Below are 22,727 nucleotides of genomic sequence, written 5' to 3' on the forward strand. Positions count from 1 at the left end.
GTGACTTAAAGCCTCCATTCTGAAGATAGCTGTCATTTCTTCCAAGATTTAAAACCACCTTCTCTATAATAAATAAAACAAGTTGAATAGTCTCACAAGCACCAAAGCTGAGTTGTTTTACTAAGCTAATTCATTGTTCTTAATTGTGAGCACCTGGAGGAAATTATTGTTTGGTTTTGTATGATAATTTTTATTGTGTATTTGGTATTAAATGTTTCTGTAATTAAAATATTTATAGAATATATTGTATTCTGTTATGGAAAATGAGAAACTGGTTTGCTCATTTGTAGTTCAAGTTGTATATAATCAGTTAAGTAACTTTAGCAGGTATTGCACCATATGATATATATTCATTACTGATATTTCTTTAATTTTTTTCTTTTAGTCAAAAGATTAAACTTTACAGAAGAATGCAATCAAGTGATGGCTTTTTCTTTAGAATTTGAATATGGAGGCCACAGGAACAGATGAAGTTGACAAGCTAAAAACTAAATTTATATCTGCTTGGAACAACATGAAATATAGTAAGTGTCATGATTTAAAAATTATATAAATCCAAGGAAATATTTGAAGATGTATATCATCTGCCTTATAAAGTCATTGAAAATTGGTTGAGGTTCTCTTGAATGAAATATTTCTGTAAGGAATGTAAATAAGAACATATTCAGAAGAAAGAGCCAAATATCATCATAAACATTGCCTAGAAACTTAGGCATACTGTGTGGTCCTTTTTCCTTTAAACATTCAGAAGCAAAAAGAATTTATTTAGGTGATGATAATACCTCAGGTTTTCAGACTCAGTTTTAGGCAACTGTATGTATAAACTAGGAAGCAAGCAAAATAAACCTTTGAACACACCAAGCAGATATGTTCACACACCAATACCTATGAATTTCTCTCAGACCCTTGTGTTTAACCTTGGGTTTGTGAACAAAGCCATTAAGGATCATATGGTGATTTTAAAGCCCACCTTGGACTAGAAACAATGTGGAGAAGAAGAAGCTTTCAAAGATGGAGAAATACTCAGCAGAACCAGCTTCAACCAGGAAGAAGTTCAGATCCATAAAATAGGAATGATAACATTTAAAAAACTCCCTTTATAATGCAGATTCAGGTAGGGGAGCCAAGATGGCAGAACAGCATGGAAGTTTTTTGTGTATCTCGCGTCCATGAAATACAACCAGACCAACACTAAACCATCCTGCACACCTAGAAAACTGATCTGAGGATTAACACAACAATCTGCACAACCTGAACCACAGAATTCAGCGGGTACATGGCGCGGAGAGGTGAACTGGGGGAGAGAGAAGCCATGGAGGGCAGGAAGCCACTTTTGCTTGGGGAGAGAGGATGGAGCTGGTGGGGGGGGGGGGTAGCGGAGAATACAGGAAAAGCACCCCTCCCCAAAAGCAGCTGGAATGTGAAAATTGGAAACAGCTGCAGGGACTAAACTAAAAAGGGAGAAATGAGAAAGGAGACAGGGGAGGGTTTAAATTCCATTAAGACTGTAAACGGGAGCACAGAGTCTGTAACTCCACAGCTCAATACCTGGTGGTGGCTCTGGTGGGAAGGGTAAATCCCCAGGAGCAGAGTGGGGTCCAGGAGGTTCTCAGGCCACACTGGGAGAAGTGGTTCCATTGCTAGAAGGACATTTGGTGGAGGCTGTGAGGTCACCTGGTCCCAGCAGACCCCAGAGAATGGCCACATTCGCTGGTGCTGGAACAAGGTCGTTAAGGGTGAAGACTGGTGCCAGATGTATTGTGATTTCCCATAATCCCTGAAATGCTGCTGCTACACTATATCACGAACTTTTTCTGGGGCGGGCTGGCACTTGGCTGCAGTCTCTGGGCATCGGCAGCAGCACGGTCCCGTGAACATTCCTGGGCGCAGCTGGCACCTGACCATTGCTCGGTGAGACCCTCCGCAGAGGGGTGGAACGGGTTAAAGCTGCAGTCCCTCAGAATTAAGGGGCCAGGGAAAACAGCCACATCTGAGACAAAACTCGGGAGAGAGGTACTACCTGGGGTTTGGTCATGGACTGTATAAAAGCGGGGAGTGGACAAAAGCTGAAGACAAAGGAGGGGTGTGTGATTGTTGATCAGGGAGAACAATTCCTATACTAGAGACTGGGTAGCTGCCTGACGCCACTTTCACTGCTCCCATGCATGCACATATGCACCTGCAAACGCCACAACAATCCACCCCAGTAGGCTAGCAACGCCATCTAGTGGAGAACAGAGGAACAGAGCTGTTACACTAAGCCCCGCCCAACTGGGCCAACCTCGCTCTTCAAGAACACAAGTCTCACTGCCTGCTTAGTTTATGGAAATAAACTTCTAGGGGAAAATGAAGTAATTTCAGTCGTATTTCAGTCTGTCAGCATGTCCAACTGTTCAATTTTCTTTTAAAAAAAATTTTTTTTCTTCTCTTTTTCATTTCTTTTTCTTGAATACAGAAAGAAAAAAATCATTTTTATTTTCAATTTTTATTAAAAATATTTTTCTTTAAATTCTTTTCCTGTTTTTTTGCTTTTGTGTAAATTTTTTCAAATTCTATTTTACTTCCATCATTTTATTTTAGTCTACTTCAGTGTATTCACTTTTTCAAATTTTCAAATGATATTTTTTCTTTTTTCTCTTTTTAGTTTCTCTTCTTTTTCTTGAATACAGAAAGAGAAAAAATTCATTTTTATTTTTAATTTTTATTACAAATGTTTTTATTTAATTTTTTCTACTATATTCTTTACTTTTGTGTAAATTTTTTCAAATTCTATTTTACTTCCATCATTTCATTTTACTCTACTTCAGTGTACCCAGTTTTTAAAATTTTCAAACAATTTGCTTTTTTTTTCTTCCCTCCCTCCTTTTTTCTCTAATCTATGAAGCCACTTTCAACACCCAGACCAAAACACACCTAGGATCTAGCATCATTTATTCGATTTTTTTGGTGTGTGTCTTTTTAATTTTAATATTTTTTTAATTTTAATTTTTTTTAATTTTAATTTTTTCTACTTCATTAATTCCTTTTCTCCTTTCAAAATGATGAAACGAAGGAATTCACCCCAAAAGGAAGAGCGGGAAGAAATGATAGCCAGGGACTTAACCAACACAGATACAAGCGAGATGTCTGAAACAGAATTTAGAATCACAATAATAAGAATACTAGCTGGAGTTGAAAATAGATTAGAATCCCTTTCTGCGGAGATAAAAGAAGTAAAAACTAGTCAGGATTAAATAAAAAATGCTATAACTTAGATGCAATCACGAACGGATGCCATGGCAGCAAGGATGGATGAGGCAGAACAGAGAATCAGTGATAGAGAGGACAAACTTATGGAGAATAATGAAGCAGAAAAAAAGAGGGAGATTAAGGCAAAAGAGCAAGATTTAAGAATTAGAGAAATCAGTGACTCATTAAAAAGGAACAACATCACGGAGTGGCCAACAGTCTGCAAAGCAACATGCCTAAGTTTTATTGTGACTACTGCAACACATACCTCACCCATGACTCTCCATCTGTGAGAAAGACACACTGCAGTGGTAGGAAACACAAAGAGAATGTGAAAGACTATTATCAGAAATGGATGGAAGAGCAAGCCCAGAGCCTGATCGACAAAACAACTGCTGCATTTCAGCAAGGAAAGATTCCTCCTACTCCATTCTCTGTTCCTCCTCCTGCAGGGGCGATGATTCCATCTCCCCCTAGTCTCCCGGGTCCTCCTCGCCCTGGTATGATGCCAGCATCCCATATGGGGGGCCCTCCCATGATGCCAATGATGGGCCCTCCTCCTCCTGGGATGATGCCAGTGGGACCTGCTCCTGGAATGAGGCCGCCTATGGGAGGCCACATGCCAATGATTTCTGGGCCCCCAATGATGAGACCTCCCACCCATCCCATGATGGTACCCACTTGGCCAGGAATGACTCGACCAGACAGATAAGGAGAGACAAGAACCTCTTTATATCCATTTTATATTACTTGTTCTACTTCACCAGGAGATCATGGTGCTGTGACTCTGGGTGTTTTCTAACAGCATGACAAGGAAGACTTGCTCCCCCTTCCTATCAAACAGAGAATAGTTTTTGCAAGGGAGTAGTGGGACAAAAAAAAAAAAAAAGTAATTTCCATTTGTATCATGAAATGTGAAAATAAAATTGTCAACTATTTTAGTTAAAAAAAAAAAAAGGAACAACATCAGAATCATAGGGGTCCCAGAAGAGGAAGAGAGAAATAGGGGTAGAAGGGTTATGTGAGCAAATCATAGCGGAAAACTTTCCTAACCTGGGGAAAGACACAGACATCAAAATCCAGGAAGCGCAGAAGACTCCCATTAGATTCAACAAAAAGCGACCATCAACAAGGCATATCATAGCCAAATTCACAAAATACTCAGGCAAGGAGAGAATCCTGAAAGTAGCAAGGGAAAAAAAAGTCCTTAACCTGCAAGGGAAGACAGATCAGGTTTGCAGCAGACCTATCCACAGAAACTTGGCAGGCCAGAAAGGAGTGGCAGGATATATTCAATGTGCTGAATCAGAAAAATATGCAGCCAAGAACTCTTTATCCACCGAGGCTGTCATTCAAAATAGAAGAAGAGATTCAAAAGTTTCCCAGACAAACAAAAATTACAGGAGTTTGTGACCACTAAACCAGCCCTGCAAGAAATTTTAAGGGGGACTCTCTGAGGGGAGAAAAGATGAAAATATAAATAAATACCAAAAGCAACAAAGATTAGAAAGGACCAGAAACTCCAACTCTACAAGCAACATAATGGCAATAAATTCATATCTTTCAGTACTCATTCTAAACGTCAATGGACTCAATGCTCCAATCAAAAGACATAGGTAACAATGAATAAGAAAACAAGATCCATCTCTATGCTGTTTAAGAGACCCACTTTAGACCTAAAGACACCTTCAGATTGAAAGTAAGGGGATGGAGAACCATCTATCATGCTAATGGTCAACAAAAGAAAGCTGGAGTAGCCATACTTATATCAGACAGTCTAGACTTTAAAATAAAGACTGTATCAAGAGATGCAGAAGGGCATTATATCATAATTAAGGGGTCTATCCACCAAGAAGACCTAACAATTGTAAATATTTATGTGCCAAATGTGGGAGCACCCAAATATATAAATCAATGAATCACAAACATAAAGAAACTCATTGATAGTAATACCATAATAGGAGACTTCCAACACCCTACTCACAGCAGTGGACAGATCATCTAATCAAAAAATCAAGGAAACAATGGCTTTGAATGACACTCTGAACCAGATGGACTTAACAGATGTATTCAGAACATTTCATCCTAAAGCAGCAGAATATACATTCTTCTCCAGTGCACATGGAATGTTCTCCAGAATAGACCACATACTGGGACACAAATCAGTCCTCAGCAAGTACAAAAAAATCAAGATCATACACTGCATATTTTCAGAACACTATTAAACTCGAAAGAAAAAATTTGGAAAGGTAACAAATACTTGGAGACTGAAAAACATCCTACTAAAGAATGAATGAGCTAACCAAGAAGTTAAAGAGGAAATTAAAAAGTATATGGAAGCCAATGAAAATGATAACACCACAACCCAAAACCTCTGGACCGCAGCTAAGGCAGTCATAAGAGGAAAGTTTATAGCAATCCAGGCCTTCCTAAAGAGGGAAGAAAGATCTCAGATACACAACCTAACCTTATGCCTTAAAGAGCTGGAAAAAGAACAGCAAATAAAACCCCAAAGCAGCAGAAGACAGGAAATAATAAAGATTAGAGCAGAAATTAATGCTATCAAAACTAAAAAACCAAAAACTAAAAACTAAAACATTGAACAGATCAATGAAACCAGAAGATGGTTCTTTGAAAGAATTAACAAAATTGATAAACCACTAGCCAGTTTGATCAAAAAGAAAAAGGCAAGGACCCAAATAAATAAAATCAAGAATGAAAGGGGAGAGATCACAACCAAAACAGCAGAAATAAAAACAATAATAAAAAAATATTATGAGCAATTATATGCCAATAAAATGGGCAATCTGGAAGAAATGGATAAATTCCTAGAAACATATACACTACCAAAACTGAAACAGGAAGAAATAGAAAATTTGAACAGACACATAACCAGTAAGGAAGTCGAATTAGTAATCAAAAATCTGCCAAAAAACAAACGTCCAGGGCCAGATGGCTTTCCAGGGGAATTCTACCAAACATTTAAGGAAGAGTTAACACCTATTCTCTTGAAGTTGTTCCAAAAAATAGAAATGGAAGGAAAACTTCCAAACTCTTTCTATGAAGCCAGCATTACCTTGATTCCAAAACCAGACAGAGACCCCACTAAAAAGGAGAATTATACCAATTTCCCTGATGAACATAGATGCAAAAATCCTCAACAAGATATTAGCCAACTGGATCCAACAATACATTAAAAGAATTATTCACCACAAGCAAGTGGGATTTATACCTGGGATGCAGGGCTGGTTCAATATCCACAATAAATTTGATTCATCACATCAATAAAAGAAAGGACAAGAACCATATGATCCTCTCAATAGATGCAGAGAAGGCATTTGACAAAATACAGCATCCTTTCTTGATAAAAACCCTCAAAGAAGTAGGGATAGAAGGATCATACCTTGAGATCATAAAAGCCATATATGAATGACCCTCAATGGGGAAAAACTGAGAGCTTTCCCCCTAAGGTCAGAAACAAGACAGGGATGTCCACTCTTGTCACTGTCATTCAACGTAGTATTGGAAGTCTTAGCCTCTGCAATCAGACAACACAAAGAAATAAAAGGCATCCAAATCGGCCAGGAGGAGGTCAAATTTTCACTCTTCACAGATGACATGATACTCTAAATGGAAAACCCTAAAGATACCACCAAAAAACTGCTAGAATTGATTCATGATTTCAGCAAAGTTGCAGGATATAAAATCAACGCACAGAAATCAGTTGCATTCCTATACACCAAAAATGAAGCGACAGAAAGAGAAATCAAGGAATTGATCCCATTTACAATTGCACCAAAACCCATAAAATACCTAGGAATAAATCTAACCAAAGAGGTGAAAAATCTATACACTGAAAACTATAGAAAGCTTATGAAAGAAATTGAAGAAGACACAAAAAAATGGAAAAAGATTCCATGCTCCTGGATAGGAAGAACAAATATTGTTGAAATGTCGATACTACCCAAAGCAATCTACGTATTCAATGCAATCCCTATCAAAATAACACCAGCATTCTTCACAGAGCTAGAACAAATCCTAAAATTTGTATGGAACCAGAAAAGACCCCGAATAGCCAAAGCAATCTTGAAAAACAAAACCAAAGCAGGAGGCATCACAATCCCGGACTTTAAGCTATACTACAAAGCTGTAATCATCAAGACTGTATGGTACTGGCAGAAGAACAGACACTCAGATCAATGGAACAGAATAGAGAACCCAGAAATGGATCTACAAATGTATGGCCAACTAATCTTTGACAAAGCAGGAAAGAATATCCAATGGAATAAAGACAGTCTCTTCAGCAAGTGGTGCTGGGAAAACTGGACAGCGACATACAGAAGAATGAACCTGGACCACTTTCTTACACCATACACAAACTCAAAATGGATGAAAGACCTAAATGTAAGACAGGAAGCCATCAAAATCCTTGAGGACAAAGCAGGCAAAAACCTTTTTGATCTTGGCCTCAGCAACTTCTTACTCAACACGTCTCTGGAGGCTAGGGAAACAAAAGCAAAAATGAACTACTGGGACTTCATCAAAATAAACAGCTTCTGCACAAGGAAGGAAACAATCAGCAAAACTAAAAGGCAACCAACAGAACGGAAGAAGATATTTGCAAATGACATATCAGATAAACGATTAATATCCAAAATCTATAAAGAACTTATCAGACTCAACACCCAAAAACCAAATAATCCAGTGAAGAAATGGGCAAAACACATGAATAGACACTTCTCCAAAGAAGACATCCAGATGGCCAACCGACACGTGAAAAAATGCTCAACATCACTCCTCATCAGGGAAATACAAATCCAAATCACAATGAGATACCACCTTACACCTGTCAGAATGGCTAACATTGCAACAACAGATGTTGGCAAGGATGTGGGGAAAGAGGATCTCTTTTGCATTGTTGGTGGGAATGCAAGCTGGTGCACCCATTCTGAAAAAACAATATGGAGGTTCCTCAAAAAGCTAAAAATAGAACTACCCTATGACCCAGCAATTGTACTACTAGGTATTTATCCAAGGGATAAAGGTGTGCTATTTCAAAGGGACACATGCACCCCAATGTTTATAGCAGCACTATCAACAACAGCCAAAGTATGGAAAGATCCCAGATGTCCATCGATGGATGAATGAATAAAGAAGATGTGATATTTATATACAATGGAGTATTCCTCGGCAATCAAAAAGAATGAAATCTTGCTATTTGCAACTATGTGGATGGAACTGGAGGGTATTATGCTAAGTGAAATTAGTCAGTCAGAGAAAGACAAATATCGTATGACTTCACTCATATGAGGACTTTAAGAGACAAAACAGATGAACATGAGGGAAGGAAACAAAAATAATATAAAAATAGGGAGGAGTACAAAACATAAGAGACTCATAAATATGGAGAACAAACTGAGGGTTACTGGAGGGGTTGTGGGGGGGCAGGGATGGGCTAAATGGGTAAGGGGCACTAAGGAATCTACTCCTGAAATCATTGTTGCACTATATGCTAACTAACTTGGATGTAAATTAAAAAAAAAAAAAGAAGAAAACACAAAAATAAAATTAAAAAAATAATAATGCAAATTCAGGTAAAACACAATGGACAGTTGGCTCTTGCTCACTGGAAAGCATGGCCAGCTAAAGGCCATGTTAGACAGTTACAACTTGATAATAAAACATTGCATTTTGAAGACTATGAGCACTGATTTTTTAAAAATTGAGATATAATATACTAAAAAAATCATCCTTTTATGATTCAGTGGTTTTTAGTATAAGATTGTACAACATCATCACTAGCTAATCCCAGAACACCTTTATCACCCCAAAATGCAACCCTGTACCGATTAGCATCTACTCCCTGTTCCTCCCCACCGCTTCTCTAGCCCCTGGCAATCACCAGTCTATTTACTGTCTCTATGGATTTGACTGTTCTGGACATTTCATATAAATGGCATTATGCAACTTGTGGCCTTTTCTGTCTGACTCCTTTTGCTTAGCATAATGTTTTCAAAATTCATCCATATTGTAGCATGTATGTATCAGTACTTCATTCCTTTATATGACTGAATAATATTTAATTGTATGGTCATACTACATTTTCTTTACCCATTTATTATTTGATGGACATTTGGGTTGTTTTTGAATTTTTGGCTAATATGAATATTGCTGCTATGAACATTGTGTAAAAGTTTTTGTGTGAACATATGCGTTCAGTTCTCTTGGGTATATACCTAAGAGTAGAATTGCTGGATAATACATTAACTCTAATTTTAACTTTTTGAAAAAGTACCAAGCTGTTTTCTAAGGTGGCTGTACCATTTTACATTCCTATCAGCAATGTTTGAGGGTTTGAATTTCTCCACATCGTCAACAGCACTTTTTATTGTCCATCTTTTTTATTGGAGCCATTCCAGTGGGTACGAAGTATCTCAGTGAGTTTGATTTGCATTTCCTTGATGAATAATGATATTAAGCAACCTTCCATATACTTACTATTTGTATATATTCTTTGGAGAAATATCTATTTAAATCCTTTGTGTATTTTTTAATTGGGTTATTTGTCTTTTTATTTTTGAGCTTTATGAGTTCTTTATATGTTCTAGATAGAAATCCCTTAGCAAATATATGATTTACAAATACTTTCTCCCATTTTGGTGTTGTCTTTTTACTTTCTTGATAGTGTCCACTAGAGCACAAAACCTTCAAATTTTGATGAAATCCAGTTGACCTATTTTTTCTTTGGTTGTTTGTGCTTGTGATATCAAATTAGAGAAACTGTTGTGTAAATCAGAATCATGAAGATTTATACCTGTGTTTCTTAAGAGTTTTATTTTTTTAATTAAAAAAACCTTTTTCTAGGGAGAGAGAGAAAGCGAGCATGAGTTGGGGAGAGGGGCAGAGGGAGAGAGAGAGAATCTTAAGCTCCACACTAAGTGTGGAGCCTGATGAGGGATCCTGGGATCATTACCTGAGCCACAATCAAAGGTCAGACGCTTACCTGACTGAGCTGCCCAGGAACCCCAAGAATTTTATTAATTTAGCTCTTATATTTAGGTCTTTGATCCATTTTGAGTTAATTTTTGCATGCGATGTGAGGTAGAAGTCCAACTTCATTTTTGTATGTGTCTATCTAGTTGTCCCAGCACCATTTTTTGAAAAGACTGTTCTTTCTCCACTGAATGGTCTTGATTCCCTTGTCTAAATCAGTTGACCACAGATGTAAAGGTTTATTTATGGACTTCCAGTTCAATTCCATGTATGTACACATCCATCTGTGTGCCAGTGCAACACTCTCTTAATTACTTTAGCTTTCTGTAAAATTACAAAATTGGAAAGTGTGATTCCTTCAACTCTGTTCTTCTTTTCCAAGATTATTTTGGCTATTTTGGATGAATTTTTGATCATCTTAACAATTTCTGCAAGAAATCCAGTTGGGATTTTGATAGAGATTTTAGTGAATCTGTAGATCACTTGTACAGTATTGCCATATTAAACTTCCCAATCCATGGACATGGGATATGTTTCCTTATATTTAGGTTTGTAATTTTTTGTTTCAATCATGTTTTGTCGTTTTCTACTTATAAAGCTTGTTAAAGTTTTTCCTAAGTATTTAGGAAAGTATTTATTTCCTTTTTTGTTAAAGTTATTCCTAAGTAGTTTATTCTTTTTGATGCTATTTTAAAGTGAATTGTTTTCTTTCTTTAAGTTTATTTGTTGCCAGTATATAGAAATACAGTTGCTTTTTGTAATTTTATCTTGTGTCTTGTAAGCTTGATGTTCTACTTTATTAGCTCTAATAGTTTTTTTTTTTGTGATTCTTTTGGATTTTCTGTATGTAAAGATCATGTCATCTGCAAATAGAGGCTTATGTTCTTTTTAAGCCATTTAATTTGGTGAATAGGTTATGTGATGAAGGTTTCATTTGTAAGTTGAAAATTGTCATACAGGCACTAGATAACCCATTTTTATTTTACTATTTTTTTAAATACAAATCACTTTTATTTTTAAATGTTTATTTATTTATTTTTCAGAGAGAGAGAGAGAGTGTGAGCAGGGGAGTGGCAGAGGAAGAAGGAGGCAGAGAATCTGAAGCAGGCTCTGAGTGCTGTCAGTGTAGAGCCTGATGTGGGGCTTGAATTCAAGAATCATGAGCTCATGACCTGAGCCAAAGTCTTAAGCTTAAGACCTAGGTGCTCCTAGAATAACCCAGTTTATCAGTATCCTAGGAATTGTTAAACTATTATTTACATATGTGTTGTTTTCCTTATCTAGATACTTAAGTGGCCATCATAAAATTATTGTAATTTCTAATCTCTGAAGAACAGATGGTTTAAGGTGACTAAGTGTTCTAGATAGCTTCAAGTTATGGACTAGTATTTTTGTTTGATTTTATTGGTTGAAAATCTCTCTAAAATGTTTTCTGTATTTTCCTTGCTTAGAGTTTGTGTAGTATGGGTGGTACAGGAAGGACTAAGATTGATTGAGCATTTACTAGCATTAACAAAAATTTTTTTAAATGTTTATTTATTTTTGAGAGAGACAGACCATGATTGGGGGAGGGGCAGAAAGAGGGAGACAGAATCTGAAGCAGGCTCCAGGCTCAACTGTCAGCACAGAGCCCAACACGGGGCTCGAACCCATGAACTGCAAGATCATGACCTGAGCTGAAGACAGAGGCTTAACAGACTGAGCCACCCAGGTTCCCTAGCATTTTGTAGATGATTTATGTACCTTATTTAAATCTCATATCTTTCTGAGATGGATATCTTCCTGAGATTTTTTTTTTTAATTAGAAAACTGAGATTAACATATTTGTGGTCACATATCTAGGTAATAAGTCATGAAACTGGTGGTATTCAAATCCAGCCTCCCTGTTCCTCAGTCTTGCTCTTCTCTGAATATAGTGAACATAATTTAGGATTATTTTTTTCAATGTCAATATTATGAAATGATGAAGATGGAACTAGAAATGGCATAGCACTTAAGATTTAAAAGACTCTGGACCTTACTTTCTTGAAAAACTGCTTAATTTTTGCTTTCTTCTCCCCTCTCTCCTTTTATTTACCTGACTTCATGAGGTGTGTAAACTTGACTTCCTTTTTTAAAATGGTTAATATGTAAACCATCCTTCTTCTGGGTGTTTCAGATCCTCCCAAAAATAATTATCATCTGTTATTTCTACATTCTTTGGCTTGTTTGGATCTTTTAAAGCTTTGTGGTTTTCAGGTAGCTGACTTAATGGACTATAGGTTTTTTGTAACATTCTGTTTATGATTGCTATTCTCCAAAGATCGTCCTTAGTAAGGATCTTTAATCATACTTGTGTTGTCTCTTTTCTCATTGAATCTGGGCTGGACTGTGCCTCATATTAACCAATAGAATGAGAGGAAATGAGGCTGTGTCAATTCTAGGCCTGGCCATTAAGAGGCAACTTCTGCTTGCTCTGATTTGGAGCTCTGAACTGTTATGTCACCACTTTAGGTACTCTGCTGGAGAAAATCACATGGAGAGACCACATGATGAAGAAAGGCCCTGAGATGATCTAAGAGAGAAAGCATCAGCCAATTCAGTGTCTCAGTTGAGCCCCTCCATCTGATTTCCACTACGTTAGACTTAGCAGGAGAACTGCTCTGTTGAGCCCAGTCAATCCACAGAACTGTGTGATACAAGAAAAAAGTTGTTTCATGAGATAAAAACAGAGAGGGAGGCAAACCATAAGAGACTCTTAAATATACAGAACAAACTGAAGGTTGCTGGAGGGGAAGTGGGTGGAGGGATGGGCTAAATGGGTGATGGGCATTAAGGAGGGCACTTGTTACGATGAGCACTGGGTGTTGTATTTAAGTGATGAATCATGGGAATCTACCCCTGAAACCAAGAGCACACTGTATACACTGTATGTTAGCTAACTTGACAATAAATTATATTAAAAGAAAAAAAAAATTCCTTCACCCCAAAAAGTTTCTTCAAGCTTCCTTCTGGTCAATGCTCACCCCTCACAGACAGTCACTGCCCCGTTTCAATTTATTTAATGGCTTGTTTGCCAAATTTACTTACTTTTCTTAACTTACTTAGTTTTATTTAATTAGTTTTCATTTGAAATCATAATGACATTTGTCTCTGTCCCACCTCCCTCTGCTATAAACTGAGACTTAAAGGTAAACAGTAGGGGAGATTAAGATACAAAATAATATATTCTTCAGTATGAAGAATTCTGGTGAATATATATTTTTCAATATGTATAAGAAGAACTTATTAATATACTTTTATTCATGGCTCCTTCCTATACTCCAGGCTCTGTTATCCCATGTCTCTATGGATTTTATATCCTTCATTTTTTGTCTGTGTGCCATGGTATCCTGGTTCAGCATCAACAAGCTAGGGTAGAGGTAGTTGTGTTTCTTACAATACTTTTATAAAGATAAAATGAAAACTGGTCAACTAAAACCAAATAATTAAAAGAAAAAAAGAATATTCTATAGACTAGTCATTTGGCATACTGGCCTAATTCAGCTTTGACATGCCTGTGGAAAAAGAGAGGGAAATGGCTGGGCCTTATGAGAAGTCCTGAGCTTTCTTATGTACCTAGCATCATGGAGTATTAAAATAAGTCAGTCTATTATGAGGGTTAGGTCCTGCCAGGATTTGCACAGGAAGTGTAAGAGTGAGAGAGTATGCACCATATGAGTCATGGTTGAGCTTTAAAGCACTGTAAATCTGTGCTCAAGTAAAATGTGGATCCTTGCAATGCCCCAGGCTCTTAAGAATCAGATTCACAACTTCTCTTTTCTTGAGGAAGGATTGGTGAATGGTAAGAGGGGGTAGGCAGAGGCTAGAGCATAGGGAGAAAGAGAAGTTCCTCCTTGAAGATTGTTTCCTTTTACTTGAAGTTTTTTTTGTGAAGTTCTTAGAATTTGCTTTAGAAATATTGCCTTTAGAGGGGGAGGGGGTTATTACTATTTGGGAGTTAGAATCATTCTGGTACAGTACTAACAATTCTAATAGATAATGTTTGTAAGGTGCCTAGCCTAGTTCCTGGTATAGAATAGGATCAGTAAATACCATTTTCCCACTGGAGTTCAGAGAAGAGCATCAGAGCCAGGTGGGAAAAAGAAAAACTGGCTTAGAAGTGCACACAGGAGGGTGTGGAACCTGCTTAAGATTCTCTTCACTTCCTCCCTCTGCTCCTCCCTGGCTCACACTCATTCGCTCTGCAAACACACATACACACACACACACACACACACACACACACACACACACAAGCTGTAAGAAGTAGATAGGCTCATATTGGGGAGGATATTTTTGTCATGGGATAGTATGAGCCAAACAGCAAAGCCCACTTTGAGTATAGGTGAAAAGTAGTGGAAAAGATGACTGTAAATGTAATTTGTATCATATTTTGGAATGTCTTTAGTATCACTGAGAAGTTCATAATAAATCTGTTAAGTAATGAGTCACTGAGGACGGTTTTTGAGCAGAAGAGTTACCTATTTAAAGCTGAGCCACGGGGAGATTAATTTGGCAGTGACATGTGGCATATGCTAGAATGAGGAAAAACTGATGGCACAGAAACCGTTTTGGAGAGTACTGCAGCAATCCAAGTAAAGGAAAACCCGATTCATATATTTATTTGCGATTCTTTCTTTTCTCTAGCAAATTCAAATACTTGCATCATCTTTATTATGAATACATATTTCTATTTCTTTTTTGTATTCATTTGTATTAAAGTACTTTGGGGAGCACTTTTGTAAAAAGTCACTTATTTACATTTTCTAAAAACTTTTCAATATAAATGACAGATAGTCTACTTAAGAGTAGACCTAAGTCTGTTGGCTCCCAATTTCAGATTCTTTCTGTTTATATGCTCTTGCATGTTAGGAGCTGCTTTTAAGTCTATCCTTAGCAGTCAGGAATTTCATATACTTAGGAATACTCAGGAATATAATGGGCAAGTGTTTTTCTCAGGAAATTAAGAACTATTAATGGCATCATAAAAAAACCAAGAGGATAGATGCTATAGTTTCGCAGGAATAAAACTTAAAGAATTTGCAAATGTAGTTGGGAATTGGGGATTTGGAGGTGGAAACGGAAATGAGGATCTCTGAAAGCTCTATTCACTATTTTCAGACATCCTCAGGTGGCTGAAATGATGGGGTTATACATTTACCTAGGAAACTTCAGGGATTCACATTTATCACAAGCAGTAGTGGACTGTGTTACCTTTTCCATAAATTACTTCATTGGAATACTCAATTACTTTAAATATTTTAATTATCTAAAATGGAAGGAAAGACAAGAAATTGGTAACATTTGTTGCATGTGGGAAAAAGAAGTTAATGTCAGAGAAACTGGAGTAGAATCTGTACTGTTTTTTTTTTAAAGTAACTTTTGTTTTTTTAAAAATATTTATTTATTTTTGAGAGAGAGAGAGCGCGCATGTGCGCACAAGTGAGGAGGGTCGGGGGGGGGGGGGGGAAGAGGATCCCAAGCAGGCTCTGCACTGACAGCAGTGAGCCCTAAGCAGCCTCTAACTCATGAACTGCAAGATCATGACCTGAGCTGAAGTCAGATGCTCAACTGACTAAGCCACCTAAGGCACTCCTATACTGTTATTTTATTTTATTTTTTTTTGTAATCTTTAATTTTTACTTGAGAGAAAAGAGAGAGTGCGCATAGGGGAAAGGGGCAGAGGGAGAAAGAGAGAGAGTCCCAGGCAGGCTCCACACTCAGCGTGGAGCCTGATGTGGGGCTTGATCCCACAGCCCTGAGATCACGACCTGAGCCAAAGTCAAGAGTTGGACACTCAACCAACTAAGCCACTGAGGTGTCTCCAGAATTTGTACCTTTTAAGTTTTATACCATAAGATCATTGTGGGGAAAAAAAGAACATTGTGACCTGTTTGAAAATAAATTAAAATTAAGTTCTTTTCTTTCTCATGTTCTTTACATGATGGAATGTGTTTAAAATACTTAACTGTATTTGAAGGTAGCATAAACGACCTGTATTTTCAGTTCATTGTCCATATATTTTGCATTCTTGCAAAAAACTGCATGTTCATAGTTTAGAATTGATGATTTGAAATAAAATAAAATAAAATGCTACACTTTTAGCCTGAAATCCTTTAATTGCAAAACTGTTTTTCTCTTTTCTTGTTTAGGTTGGGTGTTGAAAACAAAGACATATTTTAGTAGAAATTCCCCTGTATTGTTGCTTGGAAAATGTTACCATTTTAAATATGAAGGTAAGTGCTAAATTTGTAACCATTTAAAAATCTTTGTATTCCTTCATTGTGTAACAGTTTTCATTGTTTTATTTCCAGATCAATCTACTTTTGGCATATTTTTTTTTGTTTTTTACTTCTTTTTTATTGTGGTAAAATAATAACAGAATTTACCTTCTTAATAATTTTTTTATATTTATTTATTTATTTATTTTGAGAGAGAGAGATGAAGAGTTCTGGAGATAAATGGTGGTAATTTTATTAGCACAACATTGTGAATGTATTTGAAACCACTGAACTGTATGTACACTTAAAAATTATTAAGTGTGCATGTATGTGTGCAAGAGCGAGAAAAGGCAGAGAGAGAGGGAGGGAGAATCCCAAGCAGGATCTGTGCTGTCATCATGGAGCCCGATGTCAGCATAGAGCTTGATCCCATGAGCTGTGAGATTATGACCTGAGCCGAAATCAAGAGTTGGATGCTTAACCAACTGAGCCATCCAGGTGCCCTATACCATCTTAATAATTTTTTTAAAAAACTTTAATGTTTACTTATTTTTGAGAGAGAGAAAGAGAGAGAGAGAGAGAGAGAGAGAGAGAGAGAGAGAGAGAACGAGTAGGGGAGGGGCAGAGAGGGAGGGAGACACAGAATCCAAAGCAGATTCTGGGCTCTGAGCTGTCAGCACAGAGCCCAATGCAGGGCTCGAACCCACGAACCATGAGATCACGACTAGAGATGAAGTCGGATGCCTAACAGACTAAGCCACCCCAGTACCCCAACTTTTTTTTCTTAATGTTTTATTTATTTTTGACAGAGAGTGAGTAAGGAAGGGACAGAGAGAGAAGAGAGACAGAGGATCCCAAGGAGGTTCCACACTGTCAGCACAGAGTCTCATGTGGGGCTTGAACTCATGAATTACGAGATCATGATCTGAGCTGAAATCAAGAGTCAGACCCTTAACCAATTGACCATTCTACTTTTTATGCCTCTGTTTTGGCATATTTCTTTTAAGAACCTGTATTTTATGTAACACATAATGTACTGCCATATGGTTTGGGTTTCTAGTAAACTCTTTGAGGATGAGAATCATGACCCCTTTTGTTATATCCCTCACAGTTTTAGACTTATGAGTGTTAGTTAAATATTATTTGAATTGATATCATAATATTTTTTATCAAGTTTTCTGATGATAACTTTAAAGTATATGCTAATATGAATGGACATTTTTCCAAAGAAGACATCCAGATGGCTAGCAAACACATGAAAAGATGCTCAGTATCACTCATCATCAGGGAAATACAAATCAAAACCACAATAAGATACCACCTCACACCTGTCAGAATGGTTAAAATGAACAACTCAGGAAACCACAGATGTTGGCAAGGATGCAGAGAAAGGGGAACACTTTTGCACTGCTGGTGGGAATGCAAACTGGTACAGCCACTCTGGAAAACAGTATGGAGGTTTCTCCAAAAATTAAAAATTGAACTACCCTATGACCCAGCAGTTTACTAGGTATTTATCCAAAGGATACAAAAATGCTGATTCGAAGGGGCACATGCACCCTAATGTTTATAGCAGCACTATCAACAATAGCCAAAGTATAGAAAGGGCCCAAATGTCCATCAACTGATGAATGAATACAGAAGATGGTATATATACACTGTGGAATACTATCTGGCAATCAAAAAGAATGAAATTTTGCCATTTGTAACAACATGGATGGAACTAGAGTATATTAATGCTAAACGAAATAAGGCGGTCAGAGAAAGACAAATACTGTATGAATTCACTCATATGTGGAATTTAAGAAACAAAACAGATGAACATAGGGGAAGGGAAGGAAAAACTAGATAAAAACAGAGAGGGAGGCAAACCATAAGAGACTCTTAAATGCAGAGAACAAACTGAGGGTTGCTGGAGGGGAAGTGGGTAAGGGAATGGGCAAACGGGTGCTGGGCATTAAGGAGGGCACTTGTTGGGATGAGCACTGGTTGTTATATGTAAGTGATGAATCACTGGGTTCTACTCCTGAAACCAATACTATACTGACTAACTTGAATTTAAATAAATAAGTTAAATGAAAAAGATTGAGAAAAAGAAGTGTATGCAAATAATTTAAAGTATCACCTTGGTTAACCTGAAAATGGTAGATTTTCCAATTCTTTTTTTTTTTTAAGTTTATTTATTTTGAGAGAGAGTGAGCATGATTGGGGGAGGGGCAGAGAGAGAGAAGAGAGAGAGAATCCCAAGCAGGCTCTGCTCTGTCAGTGCAGAGCCAGATATGAGGCTCTATCCCATGAACTGTGAGATCATGACCTGAGCTGAAATCAAGAGATGGAGGCTTAACCATTGCCCCAGGCGCCCCAGATTTTTGAATTCTTTAAAAAAAATTTTTTTTTTAACATTTATTCATTTTTGATGGAGACACAGAGTGTGAGCAGGGGAGGGGCAGAGAGAGAGGGAGACACAGAATCTGTAGCAGGCTCTCGGCTCTGAGCTGTCAGCACAGAGCCCAATGCAGGGCTCAGACCCATGAACTATGAGATCATGACCTGAACTGAAGTCAGATCCTTAATCAACTGAGCCACCCAGGTGCTTCCAGATTTTCCAATTCTTAAGGATGTTCTAATTTCTGAAATTATTGACTTATTTTGATGTTTCTGAGTTTCTACATATGCCCATCCTTTTAATAATTATATATTTTCTTTTAACAATTTATGTCACTTAATGAATGCCTTCTTTGTGTTAGGCATCATGCTAAGCTCTTTGTGAAGTGCCTTTAATTCTTTAATTCTCACAGCAAGCCTACAAGTTTGATTCAAGTATCTTATGAGTATGAAACAGGAGCTTAGAGAAGTTAAATAATTTGTCCAATGTCACACAGGTATTAAATGGCACAGCTGTAATTTAAACCAAGACTGTGTCTCACTTTACTCCTGGCTTTTTTTCTACTATACGTCTGTGCTTGGTTTTGTGGGTAGGAGTATGTGTGTGCGTGTGTGTATGTGTGTGTGTGTGTAAGACAGAGAAGGAAAGAATGTGTGTGAGAATATGTCATTATCAAGGCTTTTATTTTTGGTTGACTTATTTTGGCATCTCATTTATCAGCAATTTTCTAAAGCCTTGTAAATGTCTTGTAATGATAACAGCTAACATTTATTGAGTATTTATAATGTGCCAGGTAGTATTTCAAGTAGTTCACATGCTTAACTCATTGAGTCCTCACAGCACTCTTTAAAAAAAAATATTTTTTTAATGTTTATTTATTTTTGAGAGAGAGACAGAGTGTGAGCAGGTAACGGGTAGACAGAGAGGGAGCCACAGAATCCGAAGCAGGCTCCAGGCTCTGAGCTGCCAGCACAGAGCCCGACACAGGGCTTGAGCTCATGAACTGCAAGATCATGACCTGAGTCGAAGTCGAACACTTAACTGACTGAGCCACCCAGGTGCCTTGAGAAGTTTTTAATGTTGATTCCATTTTCAAAAGGGTCAGAAACAGGAAATATAAAATCATTAGGGACACTGAGATAATGGGGTTTTGTTTTTGGCATAAAAGGGCTAACATTGGGAAGAAGCAAACAGTGAGTTCACTCATATGAGTTCACTCATATGTGGAAATTAAGAAAACAAAACAAATGAACAAAGTAAAAAAGAGACCAAAAAAACCAGAATTAAATACAGAGAACAAACTGATGGTTCCCAGAAAGGAGGTGGGTGGGGAGGGGGGAGTTGGGTGAAATAGGTGAAGGAGATTAAGAATACACTTATTGTGATGAACACTGAGTAATGTATACAATTGTTGAGTCATTATATTATATACCTGAGACTAATAGAACATCATATATTAATTATATTTGAATTAAAAATTAAGTAAATAAATAAAAAATTACTCATAATGTATTTTTCTTGTCAAGTACAATTTTGTTATCCTCCTTAAAGGGGTATTCACAGGGGCTGGGTGGCTCAGTTGGTTGAGTGTCTGACTTCGACTCAGGTCATGATCTTGTGGTTTGAGAGTTCAAGTCCTATATCAGGCTGGCTGTGGTCAGTGCAGAGCCTGCTTCAGATCCTCTGTCCCTCTCTCTCTGCCCTTCCCGCTTTCCCCTGCTTGCACTCTCTCTCTCTCTCAAAAAACAAAAACAAAAACAAAAACAAAAATGGTGTATACACAGGGTTTTTATCTTCTCTGTAAATGCACAACTCATAATTTCAAAAAAATATTTAATATAAAATTATTAAAACAATAAAAATTCACTATTTGTAATAAATAATACAGACCTAAGCATCCAACTTTGGCTCAGGACATGATCTCATGGTTTGTGAGTTCGAGCCCTGCATCTGGCTCTCTACTGTCAACATGGAGCCCGCTTTGGATCCTCTGTTCCCCTCTCTCTTTCTCCATCCTCAGCTCTCTTTCTGTTTCAAAAATAAACAAACATTAAAAAAAAAAGAAAGAATACAAAGAAGAAAAATTTTTCTTCCATTGGATTCTGTCATATCTGTCATATATCCTATCTTTGTACTGAAACAGATACATGCTACTTTAAGGAGTAATAGGTGAAGATAAGGCCAACATGCTGAGATTTAGCAGAGTGAGACGATGAGTAGAACAGGAGTCCTAGATGTCACAGAGGCACTGAATTAACCAACCTAGAGCCATCCCTACATAGGACTTCTGTTTGTGTATGGTAATACATCCCCTTATTGTTTAAGCTATTTTGAAATGCATCCATTAGCAACCTTTCTAATTTGGTCTACTTCTGTAGTTTTATAGCAGCCTGTATTTCTGCTTCACCACAAATATCATAATGGGATTAACAACTTTTATACTTTTGTTTAATGTTTCTCATCTGCTGAACTGTAAGCTCCTTGAGAGTAAGGACTGTGCCTCTCATACTTTCAGTGTTAACTCCAGTGCCTGGTGCATAATAAGGCTCTCAATAAATATTTGTGGAGTAAATTAATAATCTTGTTCATCACATCCCCTATTAATGAATACTTAAGTTGTTTCCAACTTTTTATTTCAATAAAGCTACATTAAACATCCTTATACATGTGTTCACACATGCAGAGAACTTCTCTATGATAAATATTTAAATTTACAACCTCTTATGAGAAATTTGAGAGTACTTAGAAAAATTGAAAATATATACATTTTAGGACCCAGCAATTTGACCTTTAAATATTTACTTACTTTATCCCATATCTGATAATTACAAGAACTGTAGTCTTTGAGGATTCAATTCACAATTTTTTTTACTTATGATTCTCATATTAGCTTGTTTAGTTGTGATAGTCAGCCTTGACTGAACCCTCAATGTTACTAGCGGTTTTCTTCTATTTCTTTTATCAGCTTTCGTTTCATTTTTTTGTTGTGGTTCTTTGAGACTTTGTTCATAAAGCTCTGATCTCATGTGTCTCCAGAGCATCATAGAAAACAAAAGCAAAGCAAAGCAAAACAAAACAAAACCTTCTTCCTTTGGCTCCATTTATCTTACATTCACCTGACAAATGTTTATTGCACATCTGCTATGGACTGAACTCTGTACTAGGTGCTGAAGATTAAGGGGTGCATAAGATAAAATATTCCTTCTCCTGTAATATACCTGAAATTTGGAAAAGGGTAAGATATAGATAAATATTATAGATATAATTAATTAAGAAAATTAAGAAAAGAGGGGCGCTGGCGTGGCTCAGTCAGTTGAGCAGCTGACTCTAGATTTCAGCTCAGATCTGCAGGGTTGAGCCCCAAGTTGGGCACTGCACTGACAGTGTGGAGCCTGCTGGGATTCTCTCTCTCCCTCTCTCACTGCCCCTCCCCTGCTTGTGCATGTGCTCTCTCTCTCAAAATAGACAAACATTAAAAAAAGATTGTGAAAAGTCAGAAAGTGGAATAGCAGAGGTAGTATTATTATAGTGGAAAGTCAACAGGACAATAAAGTTCAGTTAGTACTAGCAATTTTCCAATAATATTCTGAGTAAATTTTAAATTTAGAGTAAATTTAGAGTAATTTTAGAGACTAGGTTTTTAAAAATATTTATTTTGAGAGAGAGAGAGAAAGTGAACACATGTGGGAGAAGGGCAGAAAAAAGAGGGAGAGAGAATCCTAAGCAGTCTCTGCACTGACTGCGCAGGGCCTGATGTGGGTTTGATCTTATGAACCATGAGATCATGACCTGAGTAGAAATCAACAGTCAGATGCTTAACCCACTGAGCCACCCACGTGGCCCAAGACTAGATCTTAAAAGAATAAAGAATTAATTAC

General features: G+C 37.2%; 2 protein-coding genes across 7 annotated transcripts in view; both read left to right on the forward strand.

Annotated features, from left to right (window-relative positions):
• The window catches only part of ATG4C (autophagy related 4C cysteine peptidase), a 90,973-nt gene that overhangs the window by 23,825 nt on the left and 44,421 nt on the right, over positions 1–22,727 (forward strand). For all 6 annotated transcript variants that reach the window (XM_015078856.3, XM_015078857.3, XM_053214180.1 and 3 more), the window contains 2 exons: positions 386–524; positions 16,395–16,478. In XM_015078856.3, the coding sequence (XP_014934342.1) occupies positions 449–524; positions 16,395–16,478 (160 nt within the window). In that variant the 5' untranslated portion in view covers positions 386–448. The remainder of the gene's footprint in view (positions 1–385; positions 525–16,394; positions 16,479–22,727) is intronic.
• LOC106980787 (U1 small nuclear ribonucleoprotein C-like) lies at positions 2,649–4,166 on the forward strand. Its single transcript, XM_053214181.1, has one exon. It carries the CDS (start codon positions 3,461–3,463, stop codon positions 3,938–3,940), a length of 480 nt encoding a protein of 159 aa, XP_053070156.1. The 5' UTR covers positions 2,649–3,460; the 3' UTR covers positions 3,941–4,166.

This window comes from Acinonyx jubatus, chromosome C1 (assembly GCF_027475565.1).
Source record: "Acinonyx jubatus isolate Ajub_Pintada_27869175 chromosome C1, VMU_Ajub_asm_v1.0, whole genome shotgun sequence".
Classification (NCBI taxonomy): domain Eukaryota; kingdom Metazoa; phylum Chordata; class Mammalia; order Carnivora; family Felidae; genus Acinonyx; species Acinonyx jubatus.

Bases quoted from the DNA above. Each gene is read 5' to 3' on its own strand.
- LOC106980787 (XM_053214181.1), top strand. From the start codon at position 3,461: ATGCCTAAGTTTTATTGTGACTACTGCAACACATACCTCACCCATGAC.